The following is a 21,801-nucleotide window of genomic DNA, read 5'->3' as shown; positions in this document are numbered from 1 at the left end:
AAACAGATTAAAAGAAGCAAATAAATAAGACCATTTATGAGAGTATTAGGTAAAGAAAATAAAACCAGGTTAATGTGATAGAGAATTAAAAGGAATGTGGCCCTCAGAAGGAATGATCAGGGAAGGCCTCTTTCCTAAGGTGACATCTGAGATGAGATTCAAGTGAAGGGCCAGCAGGTGTAGTTGGAATGCTATAAACAAGGGAGACAGAGACATGGGAATTGATCAAAGAGGTAGACAAAGGTCAAATAATTCAAGAAACTAGAAGCATTACTGGGGAGTATAAATTTTACCCCAAAGTAACGAAAAAGCACTATGGGTTTTTTGGGTTTTTTTTTATTTTTTTTTCAACGTTTTTTTTTTTATTTTTGGGACAGAGAGAGACAGAGCATGAACGGGGGAGGGGCAGAGAGAGAGGGAGACACAGAATCGGAAACAGGCTCCAGGCTCCGAGCCATCAGCCCAGAGCCTGACGCGGGGCTCGAACTCACGGACCGCGAGATCGTGACCTGGCTGAAGTCGGACGCTTAACCGACTGTGCCACCCAGGCGCCCCACACTATGGGTTTTAAGCAAGGGAATGATATGATGTGATTTATATTAAAAGATAACAAATACCCTCAGGATTGCTATGTGAGGAATGGACTTAATGGGGCAGGACCAGAAGTGAAGGGGTGGAAGCTACTGCAGTTACTTCCATGGATCAAGGTTGATCCAGATCAGTTTGGGCCACAGAGTCTATTTTCAGTCATCAGATAAATTCTTCCTTCTAACTTACTACTTGATTTCCAATCAATGTTAACAAAGAATTGGTCTCTCAACACTAGTGGGCTTTTAAAAATACTACTGCATACGTCAACTGAAGTTTGAGTTCCTTCTAAAAATCTGAGTATTTGCCACTTCCCTGTGTTTTCATCATTTTGCTCACAGCCATATATAAAAGGTGCTGCTTCTTTTTTTTTCTTTTTTTTTTAATGAAGGGCCTTATATAATAGGGAAAGTAGGATAAAATACACAAAGAGGGAAAGGTTAGGACCTGACTGAGGTCCCTGGGTGGGGAAAAACACACATTTTGGAACAATGCTGGGAGTGTCTGACCACAGCAAACCCTCTCAGGAGTAAGGTCCCTCTCAAGAATGTAATAAACACCACCTACTCCCCCTTGGTTTTCTCAGGAATTTGACAAAAGACCTGACTAAAAATAAGTAGATCATAAACTATGACCCACAAGGAACGGTTTGGCCACAGACCAGCCCTCATACAATGGAAATGAGCCAATCAGTAATGGACAACTAGCACCTAGAGTTATCAGTCCAATAGGGTAGGACTTGAGAAGGAACAAGGGGGAAGGGAAGAGGGGAGGTGACCAGAACCTTATAAAATAAAGACCGTTGCCTATTGTCGCAGGTATTCACTTTCAAATGTTCCCTCTCTGTAAACAGAGCTTTCCTACTATTCTTACTTTCTGATCTTATGCCTCCTGCTCATTTTGTATCTATCTTTCATTCTTTGAAGCAGTGAGACAACAAACCCTGGGTATTGAGGTAAAAAAAAAAAAAAAAAATCCTGCAACTCTTAGACTAGATCATATATTGTTATTTAAGAACTCAGGTAAATGAACTTAACAGTCAGCCTAGAAGTGAAAAGCAAAACTGTTTTTTCATTATGATTTTCTCATAAAATCTTTCTCTTATTTAAACACTAAGGAAACAACAATACTCTTAATCAAAATCACCTGGAAAAATCAAAGTTATCCAAAGTCAGAACAAGAACTGAGTGAGATATTTGAGCATTTTCTGAACTTGCTAATAATCTTTGACTATTCGTGCCAAGGGAGAACTTCAGAGACTAACAAGAAAACAACTTTTTTTTTTTTTCTGTTTATTTATGTTTGAGAGGGAGAGATGGAGCGGGAGCAGGGAAGGAGCGGAGAGAGAGGGAGATGCAGAATCCAAAGCAGGCTCCAGGCTCTGAGAGCCCAATGTGAGGCTCGAACTCCCGGACTACAAGATAGTGACCTGAGCCAAAGTCAGACACTTAACCCACTGAGCCACCCAGATGCCCCAAGAAAATAACTTTGTATTCTCAGTTTCCTACTAGCAGCACTGATGCACATCCTCTCCTCTGGTGTAGAACTGACCAGAACTGTTCCGTAGTGTTTGAACTCCCTATTTTTTTTAACCTAGTGGTCAAAAACCCTGCCTTATGGGACATGGAAAAGTGTTAAACAAGAAATCCCAGACAAGCTATCCCAAATGACTCAAAGCCCTTATCAGAGGGTATCAATTCCACAGCAAATGGGTATTGTGTACCTACTATGTGTTGCATTTTGAATGCCTCGAAGATAACAAAAGAAAAAATCATGCAATGAATTATAAATGTATTCATTATGATAAGAATAGACTGAAGCTATTAAACCCTTGAACTTCGGGCAAAAAACAAACTATGAAAAACAAGGGGAGGTAACTTCCACCTCAAGGTTAAGCAGAAAATTAAAAACAGCCTAAAGGCATTGGAAACTGCCTCAGGACTCTTGCAAGAACTACCTGAAGGGCAGGCTAAAGCAATCTCAGAACCCATCCAGTTACCCTTTCTTTTCCATTTGTTCCTAGAATTTTTTTTTTCTAAGTAATTGGTATCTTCTCTTTTTTATTTTTCTTGCAATATTTATCCACATTCACTTTTTGTTTTGGTTTAGATGATTACATTGATTACAATTTACTCTGTCAGCTGGAATAATTAAATCTAAAAAGTTCAACAATAGGGGCGCCTGGGTGGCTCATTCGGTTAAGCATCTGACTTCTGCTCAGTCATGATCTCACGGTTCGTGGGTTCAAGCCCCCCGTAGGGCTCTGTGCTGACAGCTCAGAGCCTGGAGCCTGCTTCAGATTCTGTATCTCTCTCTCTTTCTGTTCCACCCCTGCTTGTGTTCTGTCTCTCTCTCTCTCTCTCTCAAAAATAAAGATTAAAATTGTTAGATAAATAAATAAATAAAATAAAAAGTTCAACAATATGTTAAGTCTGAGATTTATTTTCCTAATAGCGCCATACCTGTTTTTGCATAGATAGCTCAATTTATTTTTATTTATTTTATGGGCTTTCAGACGGTTTCCTCTAACAGCCAGTTAGGTATCTAGATAATTAACTTACCAGGGCTCATACCACATCCATCATCCAGGAAGCACAACATGAATCCACCCTGCAGTTTTTCATTATCCACTGTAAGAGAAAACAGTTATTACTAATAAATATTGGCCTTAATTTGTTCATAAGAAAGTCATGCTGCTTACATAATTGTTTGTCCTCCTCAAATGCAGCCACTGGGTGACAGAGTTATGGCACAATAGTGGCACTCAGAAAGGTGTCTTGGCTAGAGTTTCACAAGAAACTGCAGGGGAAAATAATCATGCAACAAAAAGGCTTTAAACTAACATAAAACACCTACACATTAATAAATTATGTATACAGCATGGCGTGCCCTGCTTTGGAATCTGGCCCTTTAAACTTCAGGCATTTCCTCCCTGCGGGAGGGAATAAAAGTAGATGGTGATGTGACCCCAGGATCCCTCTATCAAATTGATCAACCTTTTTGCCCTTCCACCAAAGCACTAATTCTAAAGTCAATCTAGGCCATTTTTATTAAATTCCTCAGGCTCTCTTCTAAGTAGTTAATTCCCGTAAGAACCATTTGTGTGTGCTTCTTAGTGGCAGCAAATATTTGCCTCTTGAAAATGCATTTGATTTTTGAAAATAGCTAAATTATTTGGAATCAATTTTGATGATTAAGAGATATCATTAAGATAACAAAATAATCTCCCTTAAAAAATATAAAGGTGTAACTAAAACTAATGAGACTAATTTTAATGCTCAATTTATAATCTGGCTCTGAAAATAATTTCAACATTTGGATATATAAGTTATATATATATATAGATATATATATATATGTTATATATATATGGATATATATATATAAGGATATATATATATATATAAGGATATATATAAGTCTCTCTCTAATAACTCTGTTGAGAAATAGCTTACACACAAAAAAACTGCATATGTTTAAAGTGTAAAATTGATGTATTTTGGCATATGTACATATCCATGAAACTATCATCACAATCAAGGTAGTGAATATACCTATCACCTCAAATGTTTCCTCAGGTCACTCTGTAGTCCTTCCCTTCTTGCTCCCTTCCATGCCCATCACACCTACCCCAACCTCAGACACCCACTGATTTGCTAACTCTATACCTATGATTCAGTTTTAGCACATCTGTTAAGTCAACTTTGTGTTCAATGGTCACCCTCAATCTACATTTTAAAAATTAAATAATGTTCAAGGTAATCCATAAATAACTATCTAAAACACATACCTAAGCTTTCCAGGTTCATAATTTTAGGCTCACATACCCACTTCTAATCTCTCCCCCACTCCTGCTAATTCACTTCCAATAAACCCTCTGGATCTTTCCTCCCATCTCATTTTCCCAGTTCCTCTCTCAGCCTGGTCTATTGGGAGTGGTGACCTCAACTTCTGTATCAGAACATTCCTCCTCCACTTTAGGTATTTGCTCTGTTCAACCCTTCCTGACTGAGGATGACATTCTCCACAATTCAACAAGGGGAAGCCCACTCTTGTTAAATTCTTTCCACAATGTAGCTGTTCTCAACGTGGCTGAACATTTTAATCATGTAAAGATACTCCGGATTAACTGGTCTTGGATGAGGCACAGGAATAAAAATTCTCCTGATTATTCTAGTGTTTATCAGCACTGGGAACCCCCTGATCCAAGCCTCAAGAGGCTCTGCATAGATGCAACAGATTTTGCAGCTCTTGGGATAAAGGTTTCATGTAAGGAGCTTGCAGAAAGAAGGGCATTCTCTGGTGAATAGGTGGGAAAGACTCGAAATTCCCAAGAGACATATGCAGTGCTTACTTTTTCTATAAACCCCAATGAGCTGCTGCAGACCATCATAGCCTCAACATTTAATATTCCCCTACATTCCACCCTGAAGCTTGGCCTCATTTATTTCCAATCCTTAAAACTAAGGATTCCAGATTAATTTCTATTATTTGTTAAATATGCATCTCCAAAACAAACCACAACACCTTCTCCACCAGATTTACTTCTCCTTCTGATGTTTTCTATTCAATAAATGGCATCACTCTGCATTAGGCTTCAGCTGCCCGAGTCAAAACCTCAGGATCTCCATATGTCTTCTCAATTCCACCTCTTCTCAACATCTCTCAAGCTCTCAAGTTTGACCACTTTCTCCATCCTCACAACACTGCCATAGCTCAGGAAACCATCATCTCTCTTCTGGATTACAGCAACAGCTGCCTAATTCCTTGCTCCCGCTCAAAGCAGAGTGCGGACCAGCATGCATTTCACAATTAATTTTATGTGTCAACTTGGTTAAGCCCTGGTACCCGGCTGTTTGGTCAAACATTAGTCTAGATGTTGCTATGAAAACATCTGTGGATTGACTTAACATTTACAATCTGTTGACTTCAAGTAAAGCAAATAACTTCCACAGTGTGGGTGAGCCTAATCCAATCAGCTGAAGGCCTTCAGGCAAAGACAGAGGTTTCCCAAAGAAGCGATTTTCTGTGTCAAGACTGCAACATAGAAATTGCACTTGAGTCTCCAGGCTGCTGGCCTACCTGAAAGATTTGGAACTTGAGACTGCCATATCAGCCCTACCTGACTTTCCAACCTGCCAGTTGCCCTACAGATTTCAGACGTGCTAGCCCCCACAATCATGTGAGCCAATTCCTTAAAATCCCACCCTCTCACCCTCCCCCCACGAACTATCTATATGTATAGACGTAGATAGATACAGATATATAGAAAATTATATATAAATACACATACATATCTAGAGGGGGGAAGGGAGGCAGATCATACCTGTCCGTCTGTCTGTTTACAGTGTCTATTTAGCTATCTCCTACCGGTTCTGTTTCTCTGAAGAACCCTGACTAATACACCTCCGAGTTCATCTCTTGTCACTCCCTCCCCTCACCCATACTGCAGCCTTCCACTTCCACACAAATATTCTTTTTAACTAATCTTGAGCATTTCAAACATTTTTGCAACTCCATCAGTGTTCTATGTTCTCTCCATATTCAAGCCCCTGCACATACTGCCCCTTTGTCCCTTTCAGTCTCTGATTCACCAGGCCAAGGCCTATTTCCCCTTTAGGTCTTTCGTTCACATAAGGTTCCTTCTAGGACACCTTCCTAATTCTCCCACATCATCAGGTGCCCATAAAGAACATTTAGTTTGTAATGTGTGCTTCCTACCATTCAAAGGACAAATACCTGCTTATGTATCTAGTTCTCTTTCAGATTAGTAGCTTTTTTTGGAACACAGTTGCCTCAGAGATACGGTGAAAGTTAAGGGCCCTCCACCCATAAAAGTGAAGATATACACCATATTTTCCACAGAACCCCACATTAGAATGCCAGTTCCTTAAAAGCAGGCACTGTGTTTACTCAGCACTTAACCCAGTGCCTGACACTTGGTCAGCACTATATATATAAATACAAATACAAATACAAATATATATATATATGTATATATACATATACACACACACACACACACACACACACACACACACACATATGCATACACACACACATATTGAATGCAAAGCCAAGTTTACTAGAACCAATACGCATGAACAGATAAAATATCAATGTCTAAACATGTTAGTTTGAATTTTATAGCCCTCCCTCAAGTTACCTGAAGAAAACTTAAGATTGGAAAGTAACTTGGAGCCTCAGTAAATACTCTGAAACCTAGCCCAATGATTAGATGAATTCTTTATCCCATATCAATTCTATCTATCACTACATAAGCCCTGACCCTGGTTTATTGTTTTTGTAAGAAAAATAAAGTTTGGTAAGTTGATAACCATATTGCAACTTGCTGCAATAAAAAATTTTAAAACATGAATAGATGCTTTTTTATGAATACATAACTTAAAACCAAAAATCCTCTTCACAAAACACAACCTAAAGAAAGAAGTGCCATTTTCAATGCAAATGGCAAAGATTGTGTGTGTGTGTGTGTGTGTGTGTGTGTGTGAGAGAGAGAGAGAGAGAGAGAGAGAGAAATACAGAGAGAGAGAGAGAGAGAGAGAGAGAGAAAGAGAGAGAGAGAGAAATACAGAGAGAGAGAGAGAGAGAGAATGCCAAGTGCTGGAGACAGTAGGAGAAATGAGAACTGTCGTGCCCCACTGGTGTCCTGCCACAAACCCAAAAGAACATAACGTGTGAATTCCAATTATATCTGTTGTACTTTGTGGTTCTGGATAATTCTTCTCAACCCTTCGACCCTTCATCAGTAATATCTGTGCTCTGAATGAAATGCAGCTTAAATCTTGTCCTCTTCTCCTCTTGTTCAAATTCTCATGAAATCTTGTGTAGGTCCTTGTGTAGCCCCACACCCCTGCTGTCCCTCCTTTCACACTTCTACAGACCATCCTGTATACTATGGCTCGAGTAGCTTTCTTTGAAGAGAAAAGAGCACATGACTAATCTGCCAAATGCTATTGTTCAAAATTTTTCAATGGTCATTGTCTACAGAAAATAACCTTAGCATGGTATTGAAGGTACTCATCTATTTGGTTTTAACAATTAGCTTCAGTCAACCTAGCCTACTCATTGTTCCCTGACTGCTTTTTCTCCAAGTACCTATACAGCTTGGCCCCTCACACCTCATTCAGATCTTTGATGGTATAGCACCTGGTTAGAGAAACTATCCCTATTCGCCTCATGAAAAATAGTACAATCTGTCTATCACTCTCTGTTCTCTTATCCCACTTTTTTTCCCCCCCTTTTAGCACTTTTCATTGCCTGGTATATTATTTGTTCATTCATGTCTATCCTTCCCCCATCAGAAGGCATGTTCCTGAGAACACATATTTAATCAAACATTTTGCTCAATGCTCTATCCTTAGCACCTGGAATAACTGTTCATTTCATTCATCCATAACAGACACTCAATAAACTGTTACTGAATAGATGAATGAATTTCTAAACTGATCCACCTCCATTCTTTTTCTCACAGTAATTCCTCAGACAAGAATATTCTTTTCTTTTTATACTACTTGACAAAAAACCACATTCATACTTTAGCCCTAGCTCTTAAATATGAGGTATTTTCTCTGCATTCCCTCCCTACTTTGAGTCTCTCCTGGGCAAGAAACACTTACTCTATGGTACACAATATAATTGGATATGAAAGGGAAGACCACTTTTTCTCTACTAGTGGTGTTTCCTTCTATGTGGAATGGAGTGCCATTAATATTAGTAAAGGGGCTCTTCTCTGTCCCTCCACTCACTTCTTCCCTGGGGCAGCAAGCTCACTCTCTTGACTGGTAATCTAAGGAAGAATCACTTAGGGAGGCTCAGTTCAGATCTCTCCTGTTCCCTCTTGGGAGTGAGCTGCTGGCAGAGTGCATGAGCTCTGTCCCGCTTGCCCCAGGCAGACCAGTTTTGAGGGGAAGCCGGACTCCACAGGTTGGTCAAGTGTCTGATTCTGGGGTTTGATCAGCAAATCTGCTGGATTTCTCATACTAAGCTCCATACCCCAACCTAGCATTTATCAATAACAGATACCAACTCTCTTGTTTTATTTCTCAAACTTTTCAGAACCTAGAGGGTAAAAGGAAAAAGAAAATCATTTATTCTGTTTTCTCAGATCTCTCGAGGTGTCCGTGTCTCTCTCCTTCATGAACCAGAAGCACCCATCTAGCACAGGATCTTAAACACTCAGAAAACTGAATTGAACTGAGCTGGTTTTTTGTTTGTTGTGTTTTGTTTTGTTTTGTTTTGTTTTGTTTTGTTTTGTTTTGTTTGTTTCAGAGAGAAGGCACAAGTGAGCAAGGGCCAGAGAGAGACAGAGAGAATCCCACCAGGGGCAGTGAGAGAGTTAGAGAAGTGGGACTCGCCAGAAGCAGGGCTTTACCCGAAGCGGGCTTGTATACACTCACCTGATGTGGGTGGGGCTTGAACTCATGAACCATGAGACCATGACCTGAGCCAAAGTCAGATGCTTAACAACTGAGCCACCCAGGCACCCTGAGTTGTTTTTTAAGTATGGATACAGATTGACATCACAGATCATATCCTCTCATCTGTGACCAAGAGCCAACATTTATAGGAGAGCTGGCAGAATTGGGGTTGGAGACCAGTTTTAACTCTACAGACATTTATCTAGGTAGTATCAAATACAGAACAGGATCTCATTTGCGTTGTATTCTAATGAAATGAACTAGCAAGGACAATCAACATTTGGTGACTAAAAATGAAGTCAGTGATGAAAACACACCTGGTTTGAATTTCACAGCCCTCAAACATTCATACTTCGCATTCACTTACACATTTTAAAACTGTGATAAGTCGAGAATGAGGTATACTTAATTACGAATAGCCATTAAGTTAATGTGCTTTTTAAAATAAAACTGTTTTCTTGCAGCAGATAGACTGACGGCTCCAAATCACTCTGAAGCTTTCACAAAACCCTGGAAGATATAATTTTGTAAATGGGTCCCTTAACAAGTGAACAGTTCTACTCACAGAGCGTACTGCTCTCAAACTGGCTCCCCCATAGGGTCACTGCACTCAGAAAGCACTTAAGTTACATTAAAAATCTATAAAATGTGCTTTGATTTCATGAAATAAAAGCAAAATCACTACAGGCTTTTCCATTAGAATTAAAAAAGGGGGAGAGGAGAAAACAAATATGCTTACCTGAAAACACATCAAGTCTTGCAGCCCCTGCATCTCTGGAAACAATATAAAAATATCATTGCCTCAATATGAAATTATGTTTTAAAAAAATTACACCTCATGTGAGGTGTAACCTATTGTCAGGTACCAAACAATAGAGAAATCCACTTAAATTGCTTCAAAACAATTACTAAAATGTTTTGCTCTACCTTTACATACCAAGACCTATGATCATTCATAATTTGAGAATATTACAAAACCTGAAACTCAGAAATTTTAAAAGAAGAGATGGAATTTAGTGGTGTAACTACACAAAAAGCTCAACAAAAATGGATATTATTTTAAAAAAATTAATTGGAAAATAATCCATAAATTGCAGAAAGACTTTCATGATATATTTTAGTGCCCAAAAAATGAAAAGAAAAAAGAAAAATACTAAGTAATATGTACTGTATGATCATATGTTTTTGTTTTTTTAAGTAGGCTTCATGCTCAGTATGGACCCCAATGTGGGGTTTGAACTCAGTCAGAGATCGAGACCTGAGCTGATGATCACATGTTTTTAAAGAACATATATGATAAACACATCCATATTTGTAAGGAAAAAATCAAAACAGTGGTTTTCTCTAGATCCGAGGTTGGCAAATCATGGTCCAGCAGCCAAATGTGGCCCACCAACTGTTTTTATAAATAAAGTTTTATTGGAACACTATCATGCCCATTCATTTATATATTGCTTATAGCTGCCTTCACACCACAATGGCAGAGTTGAGTAGTTTCAACAGAGAACATATGGCCTGCAAAGGGGAAAATATTTACGATCTGAAGAAGGATGCTGATGCCCCCTGCCCCACCATGTGACAAGATTACTGACGACTCCCTTTTTTTTTCTTGTTTTTCCAGTTTTCTACAACTCACAGATATTTTTTGTGTATTTTTTTAAATTATTTTTTAAGTGGAAATTGTAAAAGAAAAAGAGCAAGAGCCAAAAGATCCTAGTTTTACTGTGAGGGGTGTGAGAGAAAGGAGAAAGACAATGAGGAAAGTGGCCTTAGCTGATGCAGCAGCGGATGTGTTGAGGGAAGGGAAGCTCAGAATAATAACAGCCACTGGGATTCTAATCGGAAAATCTGAGTCTCTCCCAACACTTCCATCAGTCCCAACCCAAAACTATGCCAAATACATCTGAATTGCTAGGCTGACTTGTTCAAAGCCTTCAAAGTTGGGCCCTTAGCTCCTTCCTCTAGCCAATTGCTGCTTTTAAGCTCCTCCTTTATAGAAATTCTGGAACTATCACTGCCATTTCTGGAGCATTTTTTGTGTGTCAAATAAGCACTGAATGAAGTACTTTTAAGCCTTCTCACCTAATCCTTACCACAGCCACATGACACAAAAGTATTATTATCTCCATTCCATAACTGTACATTATACAAAATACCATATACACAATAGGTCCTCCATAAATGCCACTGCACTGAAATGGAAGTTTTCAAAGAAACACTTTTTTTTTTCATTTTTTTTTAACTTGAAAGGGTGAGGAAGGGCAGAGGGAGAGAGGGTCTCAAGTACGCTCCACGCTCACAGCAGAAAGTAGGGCTCTGCCCTATGTGGGGCTGGATCCCACAAACCTGGGGTCGTGACGTGAGCCAAAATCAAGAGTCAGATGCTCACCAACTGAGCCACCCAGGTGCCCCAAGAAACAGTTTCTTCACAGCGAAATGCCATGGGGTAAGGTATAGAAAAATCATTTACCTCTACAGCATATTAAGATATTTCATAATAAGCTTTGTACTTTAGCCCAGGTACTTTCTCTCTGATCAGCTGTTGTATCAGGAAGAAATGATATCTAACTTAGATTTAAATAAAATTTAAAAGTTAAACAAAAAAGAATTATTCATGTCAAAGCATACACATAGGTCTCAACATATATGTACATGTGTATCTACATTAATACATATTTGATCCATTTTTTTACTGCTGGGGAAAAAAAAAAAAAGGAAGAGGCCCCAAACCATCTCTTCACATTTTTTCTTGCTGTCCACAACACTGTTTTGATATCCTCTAGTTTTCATTTTGACAATCACAGGAAACCACCAAACTCTTAAATGATATGGAATAATTTCTTAGAATAACACAGGGACTTTTATAAAGACCCTCTTCATGAGAAAACTAAACATCTTGACTAAGTCCATTAAACAGCTTCATTTGATATTAATTTCTAGCATCTGAGCAGCCCTGGAAAAGTCAAGTGTCTGCTGCAGAAGGACTTCAGGTTGGCCATGGGGACCACTGAGAATGGCAATGATGAAGGCACAGGCTGGTCCCAAGAGAGCACATGCCAAGCCCCTTAGACCCCTGAGCAACCTCAAGGCTGCTACTTAAAAAAAGGTGGGGGGGGGGGGTAGGCAAGGGATCCAGATTTTTTATGTGGCACCTCCTGTTTCTTAAACTCTACAAACCATCCCTTCTTTTCCTCCTTTTCCTTAGAACTACTGTGCAAACTCCCACTATGAGGCAAACAAACACAAGACAGGCTAGACTTGCTAAGAGGGCTGCCAGTTTATAGACGCTGCTCTGAGAATTGCCTTATTGATCACATTTCTCTCACTCCCTTGGGTCTGAAGTCAATTTTTCCTTGCCAATAACCTCCTACTACATAGGGGTAGTTCATGGACGAGTCTTACCTTGCATTGTCCAGCAATTCAGCCAGCGCTCCAAAAAGGAAACTGTGCGTGGTGCTGAAGAAGAAAGAGGGAAAACCAAAAGTTAAACCAACTCTGTAATCAGTGTTAAAAGCTTTGAGGTACTTGCAGACAAATGTCCTCCAGTTCAGGACAGATAATCTATTAAGGAGTTATTTCAGAAACAACTTTCTTAGCATGGTCAAGATTCTGAAGTAGATGTGGTCCATTACAAAGCCGAGCCTAAGAACACAATTGCCAAAGCAGCCCATTTGTTCCTAATAAAACAAAGACTTCAAGCAGCTTTCTGTACTTATGGCAAATTTACATGTTTTAAAATTGTTTTATAAACAATATTCAAGTGTGGTTTGTTTGTTTGTTTGTTTTTTGAGAACGTGTCATTAAAATTGTATTATTTAAGATAAAATTATTTCTGAAAAATTTTGATCAAAATGCTGGCACACTGAAAGGCCTTAAGACTCCATCAGCATGTACAGAGGCTGGCAGGGGACCCCTGTTTGCCCCATTAGTCGATAGATAGATAGATAAACACATAAATAGATAGATATATATATAATCTATGTATATTTTTTCAGTAGGCCCTTTTCTCCTCTGAATTACCTGTGGTCACTCTGCTATATCCCCTCCTGCCAAGTCCTGGGTAACAAAACACATTAGACAGGTGTCTCTATTTATGCTTTGAGACATAAAAGCATAAATAGAAGAAGGCTGACTGTTCATCTGTAGGTGAAATCAGGCTGCCTTCAGGGTCCCACACTTGCTTTTCATTTCCTGATGTGGATATTTCAATCAGAAACTTTATCACAGCATTAAGGGAAGATCCAGTCTGCAATTTTCTTTTTATGTTTAGTAAACAGGTAGCAGAAACAAGAGAGACCCATTTATCAAAACACATCTGCTCATTTGTACAGGAAGAAAGATCATCTGCAGTGTCTCAGCAATTCCAAATACCTCAGGCCATAAGACATTAGCTGAAAATTTATTTTAAAACATATCTATAGGGGTGCCTGGGTGGCTCAGTCAGTTAAGCATCCTACTCTTGACTTCAGCTCAGGTCATAATCTTAGGTTCATGAGTTCAAGCCCCAAGTCAGGCTCTGTGCTGACAGTGCGAGGCCTGCTTAGGATTCTCTCTCTCTTCTCGCTGCCCTTCCCTCTCTCTCCCTCTCAAAATAAATAAATAAACTTAAAATACACACACCCACACATGCACATATCCCTTTTTTGGAAATTTTAAACTTTAAATACATGCTGATTTGGGGTCTCTTGACTTGAGTCAGCTTTCAAGTTTATAATCAAAAAAAAAAAAAAACTACTAAATACTATTGCTGCAAAAAGATGTCCTTCACTCAAAAGAAATTCAGTGTAGGGGCGCCTGGGTGGCGCAGTCGGTTAAGCGTCCGACTTCAGCCAGGTCACGATCTCGCGGTCCGTGAGTTCAAGCCCCGCGTCAGGCTCTGGGCTGATGGCTCAGAGCCTGGAGCCTGTTTCCGCTTCTGTGTCTCCCTCTCTCTCTGCCCCTCCCCCGTTCATGCTCTGTCTCTCTCTGTCCCAAAAATAAATAAAAAACGTTGAAAAAAAAAATTAAAAAAAAAAAAAAAAAAAAAAGAAATTCAGTGTATAAAAATCTAAAACAGAGCAAATGAGAAGTATAGGTTACATGCTTTCCAAAAGCAGCATTTGGAACCACAAACCTTTCTAGTGAATTTAAAACACAGGGTTCAATACACAAAAATGCAACATATAAATAATACTTCAGGAAAGTAGCTGCAGTCATTCTGACAAAGAAATTCCATAGAAGTTTCTGGACTATTTCACTGAAGAGATTTTTACAGACTGCCTGCCATATGTCAATGTGGACAGACATGGTCTTCACCCTCATGGGGCTCAAACTAGTGGGAAGATATAGAAAATACACAAGTAAACAAACACACAAAGATGATATGGCAAATCTTGGTTGGATGTTATAAAGGAAGGGTGATGGGGAAGAGGACATGGTGATCAAGGAGAGCCTCTCTTTGTAGAAGACATTTAAATTGAGCCCTAAAGGATGAGGAGAATCCAGTCCCTTGCAGAGACAGAGTGGAAACACTCCAGCAAGAGAAGCAGTTGCAAAATACACTGAAGCAGAAAGGAGCCAAGGCCAGTATGCTCTGGCTATGGTAAAAAAGGGAGATCATGCTGAGACACAAGACAGTGGGGTCACGCCGTGCTACCTACTCCATGGTCAGGAGCTTGTACTTAGCCTACATGTAACTGGAAACCACTGTCATGTTTTAAGAAGAGTGACATGACATAGCTGGTTTACTTTTTAAAAATATCACTCTTGGGGGGTGGGGGTGCCTGGGTGGCTCAGTTGGTTAAGCATCTGACTCTGGGTTTCAGCTCAGGTCATGATATCACAGTTCATGGGTTTGAGCCCCATGTCGGGTTCCCCACTGAGCATGGAGCCTGCTTGGGATTCTCTCTCTCTCTAAAATAAATAAATAAACTTAAAAAAAAAATCTCACTCTGGGAGCTCTCAGGTAAATGGACCATCAGGGAGCAAGAATGGGAAGCATAGAACCCAATTTAGAGGCTATGTGGAGTAACTCACAGGGGAGATGGTGGCTGTTTGGAACTAAAGGAATGGCAGTCCAGAGGAAGGAATGAATCTGAGACATAATTAGTGATAGCGAGAAGAGGACTTCAAGTTGAATGGGCCACGGGAGAGAAGCAAAAGAGAATTTTTAAAAAATCAATCCTGTTTTTACTGAGAGAATTCTCAAAGGAAAATCTACCTGGAGAAGCTGAGGAGATGCCAATTTGTATCTAATTTTGTTATTGTTGCTTCCTGCTGCTGTCACTTTTGTTATTAAGTTATCTGACCACCAGCTGATAATGGGATACAGGCCAGGGGAAACCACTGTGGGAGGAGGGGGCTGGGGAACAGCTGGGGTAACTACACAAAACTGAAGCTGAGGAAATTTCTCAAGATAAAATTCACAGTCCTTCCAGCATTTTTCTTAAACTAAAAATTGCTATTTTGTCATTCGTCTTCTGCTTCAGTTAACTTTTAACTAGGTGTTCCATCCTTTCCAACTTGCAATTCTTCTCCAGGGAGATTTAAACACACACACACACACACACACACACACACACACACACAAAACTAAACACTTGCCGAAAATTTTCCTGTTTTACTTTTTTTTTTTTTTTTTTTTGTAAAAATTACATGTTTGTCCCAAGCAGCTAGGCTATCCTTGCCTGGCATTCTTTACACTTCCATTTCTGTGGTTTCAAACCTGGTACATCACTTGCATCAGATGGTACTTTTAGTAAATCCAAAATTACTAGAAGATTCCCCAAAACTGACCAACCACTATGAATCACACAGCAAGTCACTGCTACGCTGTGCTGGGTTAGAAATGATGGATGGAACAGAAAACCTCTGTCATCTGCCTCTGCAATCTGAGTATGTGAAATAACACCCGATGAGTACCAGAAAGGCATCTGGGCCCGACAGAGAAGCAGGGTGCTCTAAGCAATAACTAGAACGTGAGGATTCCATCCTGGGAGAGGTTACATTTTTGGAAGGACTCAGGCCACAGAGGCTGGAATCAATAAATACAAATTCCTCTCTGGAGAGCAACTTTAATCTTTAAAATGTCAGTGTGCTGGGCAGAGAATTCACAAGAGATAGGCCAGGTTGGTAGGATTGTAGTTCTGCTAACCCACAATTAAATACTTGGTTAAATGCTGGGCCTTCTTACCACTTGGTGTTAATTTTAGAACAACAGAAAGATTTATAATCTAGGGGGTCCTGGGTGGCTCAGTGGGTTAAGCCCCGGACTCCTGATTTCTACTCAGGTCATGATCTCACAGTTGGTGAGATACAGCCTCAGGTCTCTGTGCTGACAGCACGGAGCTTGCTTGGTATTCTTTCTCTTTCTGCCCCTCCCCGGTGCATGCATGCACTCGCTGTCTCTCAAAATAAAAAAATAACTTAAAAATTAAAAAAAGTTTTAGTCTAGCTCAGAATATGTACCGTTACCACCTTTTTATTTTTTATGCAAACAAGTTTAAATAAATAATATCTCCATAAAACAGATACCCAAGTTCATTTTTTTTTTTTTTTTTTCCAAATTGGTATTTCGCTAGAAGGACCAAATTCTTCTTCACTATATGGGGACCCTCCCTTGTTCAGGCTCCACTGCGCACTCACGAGTTGGCGTGGATGAAATCCAGATGCAGCTGGGCCCGCTGGAGAGTAGCATACTTGTCGCCCATGTCCTCCAACGCGTCCCGCGCGGCCCTTGGAGACAGGGACCCCCGACCCTCAGCTGTTGGCTCAAGCCCTCCTCCACGCCTTCGTCCACGCCAACGCCCACGCTCAAGGCCACGGACAAGCACCAGTTCTGCAAGCACGCGCTCCCCCTGCTGGTCGGAGGGCGAAGCTCACCCTGCGCTGTCAGGCAAGAAAAGTCTTTGTTCCTGGTCTTGGATCCACACTTTAAGCATGAGGCATCTTTGCTAGGCTCCTCTTTCCACGCTGAGATTTATTTAACCTTCCTGCACAGTTGTTCCTATCATTCCCCATATGGTAAATGGAGCCCAAGGTTCGGATCAGAATTTGATCAGAAATGATTGCATGCACACACACACACACACAAAGAACATGAAGAATCTGGGTCAGGAGGTCGGGAGTACAGGAAAGGAAAGTAGGTAGTTTTCCTTCACTTGCATAGTTTATTACACAGCACCAGAGATGAAGGCATTTTGTGTTCTAAGCCCAGCACTGACTTCCTGTGTTTCTTGGGTTGATCATGTTTTCTCCAATTGAAGAGAAGAAAGAAGAAAAGAGATCAGCCAGAAAGAAAAAGGAAGGAGGAACTAAAGGCAGTCAGAACAGAATTTGGACTTCACTGTAATGTTAGGCTTGCATTCCAGGAGAAACTTTTTCACCTGCCAGCCGACAGTCAACTATGTGCTGTGCTGGCCCAGCTCAAGAAATACACATTCTGTTCTGTTCCAAAAGACAGAACTGGGCAGGTACAGGTTCAGGGGAAAGGGAGGTTGAGGGTAAATGTAAGGAAGGACCGTGAACACCAGCTTTGCAACTGCTGTCGCTCACAAAGCACTGAATGCCAAGTCACTAAAACGTAAGGTGAAACAGGAGTTGTCCAAGAGGCTGTATGGAAAGGTCCTGGTGGTGATGAGAAATTAGTTGACCTAGTTACCTCTAAAAAGTGTTCAACTCATTCAACCTAGGGCTACAGGGCTTACAGACTAAGGTAGTTCAATAACACTCAGCAAAGATTTTACATGATAGTTTTAAAATCAGAAATGAAGTCACCCAGGCTCAGTCTGTTAAGAATCTGACTTCAGCTCAGGTCATGATCTCACAGTTTGTGAGTTCAAGCCCCGCATTGAGCTCTGTGCTGACAGCTCAGAGCCTGGAGCCTGCTTGGTATTCTGTGTTTCCCTCTCTCTCTGCCCCTCCCCTGTTCATGCTCTGTCTCTCTCTCTCAAAAATAAATAAACATTTAAAAAAATGAGGACACCAAAGGGCACCTGGGTGGCTCAGTCAGTTACACATCCAACTTCGGCTCAGGTCATCATCTCATGTTTCGGGGGTTCAAACCCCATGTCAGGGTCTGTGCTGACAGCTTGGGGCCTGGAGGCTGCTTCGGATTGTGTTCTCCCTCTCTCTCTGCCCCTTCCCTCTTGCTCATGCTCTGTCTCTCAAAAATAAAAATAAAAACATTAAAAAATTGTTTAATAAAAAATGAGGGGTGCTTGGGTGGCTCAGTCAGTTGAGTGTCCAACTCTGGGTTTCAGCTCAGGTCATGATCTCACAGATCATGAGTGAGAGCCCTGCATCAGGCTCTGCACTGACAGTGTGGGGCCAGCTTGGGATTCTCTCTCTCTCTCTGCCCCTCCCCAACTCACATTGTCTCTGTCTCTCTCAAAATAAACAAATAAACTTAAAAAAAAATTTTTAATTAAAAATGAGTGTCTACTGAATAAAAAACTTGAACTAGATGTGTTTGTGATTTCTGGGCATCATGCAAGCAATGAGGCTCTCAGAAAAAAAAAATTGTCAGTTTTGAGATAGTCATTTTACTTCTAAAAAAAAAGTAGTTTATCCGCTACTACATTTATAGGACTCAGGAGAGGAAGAGAGAAGTTGAATGACAACCCAAAGGAACATGATGCTCTACTTTAATTTGAAAACTGGAAGTAAACATAAACATTTCAAGTAATTTTCCTGATTGCATTTTTGTTTTAACAGTGGCTGATGTGGTGGTGTTTTGATCGCAAAATTCTCTTTACTAAGCAACTTGAGCTATCTTTCCAATTTTTCCTTCCATAGAACTTCAGAAATATGATATTTATTTTGATTTTATGGGCAAGAAAAGCTTGACAAGCCTCTTCTGGATTTATTTTACTACCTCAATTTCCGGCTGCCATCTCAAAGCAATCTACCATTGGGAGGGCACCAGGGCCACTCGCCTGTAATTAGTAAACGCTGTAATATCTAATTTCTACAGGGGGGAAGAGCGTGATTATCATAGAAGCAGGTCTTCTAATAATCTGAACGGAGCCCTCCTGCATTAAGTGGCCAGCCTCAAAGCACCAGATGGTACTGGTTGGCCTGGATAACAGGCGCTCAGGAGGCTCCATTAGCTACGCTAAAACAGAGGCCTGAGAGTCATCGCACACAACCCCCAAAAGTCTTTCCCCTTCCCCGTGTCAACCCCACTTAGCCACACTCTGGTCTGAAAGGTAAATCTTGTTCCTTTTCAAAGTATACTTTCAGGATTCTTTGTCTTAGCCACCTCCCTGGACCCTGCCTCAAGATTCATTTTAACATTACTGTAGTTTATGATACAAAAACACTGGAGAAATAATAGGGAGGGGACATTTAAAAATGAGAACATCATCTACTCATCTTATGATTGATCCTGATTTTAAGGAGAGTCAAAATACATTTTTTTAGGGGCGCCTGGGTGGCTCAGTCGGTTAAGCTTCCGACTTCGGCTCAGGTCACGATCTCGCGATCCGTGAGTTCAAGCCCCGCGTCAGGCTCTGGGCTGATGGCTCAGAGCCTGGAGCCTGTTTCCGATTCTGTGTCTCCCTCTCTCTGACCCTCCCCCGTTCATATTCTGTCTCTCTCTGTCTCAAAAATAAATAAACGTTAAAAAAAAAAATACATTTTTTTAAAAAATGGGGTGGGGCACCTGGGTGGCTCAGTGGTTAAGCGTCCGACTTCGGCTCAGGTCATGAGCCGTTTGTGGCTCACTGTGAACCCACTCACAGTTTGTGGGTTCGAGCCCCGCGTCGGGCTCTGTACTGACAGCTCACACCCTGGAGCCTGCTTCGGATTCTGTGTCTCCTTCTGTTCCTCCCATACTCATGCTCTGTCTCCCTCTCTCTCAAAAATAAAGATTAAAAAATTTTTTTTTTTAAATGGGGCTCCTGGGTTGCTCAGTTGGTTGAGCATCTGACTCTTGGTTTTGGCTCAGGTCATAATCTCAGAGTTCATGAGTTCAAACCCCACATCGGGCTCTGCACTGACAGTGTGGAGCCTGCTGGAAATTTTCTCTCCCTCTCTCTGCCTCTCCCTTGCGCACTCTCTCTCTCTCTCTCTCTCTCCCTTTCTCTCAAAAAAAAAAAAAAAAAAAAAAAAAAAAACTTTAAAAAAGAATTCATTTAAGAAGAGTCAATTTGGGATAAGAGACTCTTCAGCTCTCCCTAAGTAGACATTTCAGCATTACAACATTCATTTGCTAGTCACAAACAACGGCTCAAATCTTTCAAACTACACTCTCCCCCTTTCATTTAAATAACTTTGTATGAATCAACATCTTATTACTCTTCACAAATGTGACAATTTATAAACATAAAAATAAGATGCTTATACCTACTAACCATGCACAATGGTATGCAATTTCCTAAGAATTATAATTAAGAAGTGACATTGACATATTATAATAAATACAGAAGGCAAATACTATTGAGGTAATAATGTTGAAAGATGCCAGTGACCCTCTATGGATAATAGTGAAATATCTCTGAAAGGAACTCACACCCTACTTACTTATTTTCTTGCTTTTGTGCAAGTCTGAACCTGGCTGGTATATTTTCATCTCAGTCAACTCCATGTTAGACAATGGTAGGGTTTTCATTACATTGATTTTCAGTTACCCGTATAACTGACAGTCTTTATACTCCATGTGTGCGACACTGTGGTAAGCATCTCTGGAAACTGTTGAAGGTATGAGACCAACAACTTGCCCCCAAAATAATGATGGTTACATATGAGTTAGAAAATATAGTAGTCATCTTGGGTTGGCTAACTCATTAGCCATTTCCCCAACTTTCCTCTTTCCACCTTATTTTAAAATTATTTTTAACATTTATTCATTTTTGAGAGACAGAGAGAGACAGAGCATGAGCGGGGGAGGGTCAGAGAAAGGGAGACATGGAATCCGAAGCAGGCTCCAGGGTCTGAGCTGTCAGCACACAGCCCGATGCCAAGCTCGAACTCACAACCCATGCGATCGTGACTTGAGCTGAAGTCGGACGTTTAACTGACTGAGCCACCCAGGCGCCCCACTTCTTTCCACTTTTAAAACTGAAAACTTGCTTTCCCAGACTCTTCTGTAGCAAGGGGTGGCCATTTGACCAAGTCCTCATAACTGAGACAGAAGCAGAAGTCGGCTTAGTGGCTCTAGGAAGGCTTTTGCTCTCCTGATAAAAGGGAGAGGCAGGGCTGGCTCCATTTCCTGTCTTCCTCATCTCTGTCTTAAATACAAGCACAATGCCTGGATATGGGGTGTCATTTGCATCCCTGAGGGAAAAGTCAAGAGAATACATAAAGCTGTACCAAAGCCAGCAGTCATTCATCTTCAGATGTCCTGGTGAAACGAAACTTAACATCAATCTTTATTAATTTAAGTAATTGTAATTGGTTTTCCTTTTACTTAGTAGCCAAAACTGTTCCTAACCAATAGAGACAAAAAATAATACCAGAAAGCCCCAGAAACATACTTTCTTTCCATCATTGAGCATCAGCAGAGAATTGTTCATTATGCGCTGTGATTTATAAGTCTTTTCCTGCCGGGGATGGTAAATGTGAGCTGATAGGAAGGAAGACACTCCAGACAGACACAGCCATCAGAACACAGAGACGGGAAAGGGGCAAGATATACGTAGGTGTGCAGAATATAATAACTGAAATCATCAGGCTACAGTTCAGGAAGCGACAAGGTTGGCCAGATAAGGAAGGAGAGCACCAAAGAAGAGTGTCAGCTGAGGTTTAAATGTTTGGTGTGACACATGATTTCGGGCCATTATTAACTCATCCA

At 40.6% G+C, this 21,801-nt stretch overlaps 1 protein-coding gene across 1 annotated transcript in view; it reads right to left on the bottom strand.

Moving 5' to 3' along the window:
* Nucleotides 1-16,780, bottom strand: part of MORC1 (MORC family CW-type zinc finger 1) — a 165,242-nt gene extending 148,462 nt beyond the window's left edge. The window contains exons 1-4 of the mRNA XM_058732533.1: nucleotides 16,653-16,780; nucleotides 12,432-12,485; nucleotides 9,769-9,803; nucleotides 3,150-3,218 (exon numbers count right to left, since the gene is read on the bottom strand). Coding sequence (XP_058588516.1) covers nucleotides 3,150-3,218; nucleotides 9,769-9,803; nucleotides 12,432-12,485; nucleotides 16,653-16,717 — 223 coding nt within the window. The 5' untranslated portion in view covers nucleotides 16,718-16,780. The remainder of the gene's footprint in view (nucleotides 1-3,149; nucleotides 3,219-9,768; nucleotides 9,804-12,431; nucleotides 12,486-16,652) is intronic.
* Nucleotides 16,781-21,801: the final 5,021 nt, after the last annotated feature.

The sequence above is a fragment of the Neofelis nebulosa genome, chromosome 5, assembly GCF_028018385.1.
Source record: "Neofelis nebulosa isolate mNeoNeb1 chromosome 5, mNeoNeb1.pri, whole genome shotgun sequence".
Lineage (NCBI taxonomy): Eukaryota > Metazoa > Chordata > Mammalia > Carnivora > Felidae > Neofelis > Neofelis nebulosa.
The sequence above is the reverse complement of the archived record's forward strand: the minus strand, read 5'-3'. Positions and strand labels throughout refer to the sequence as shown.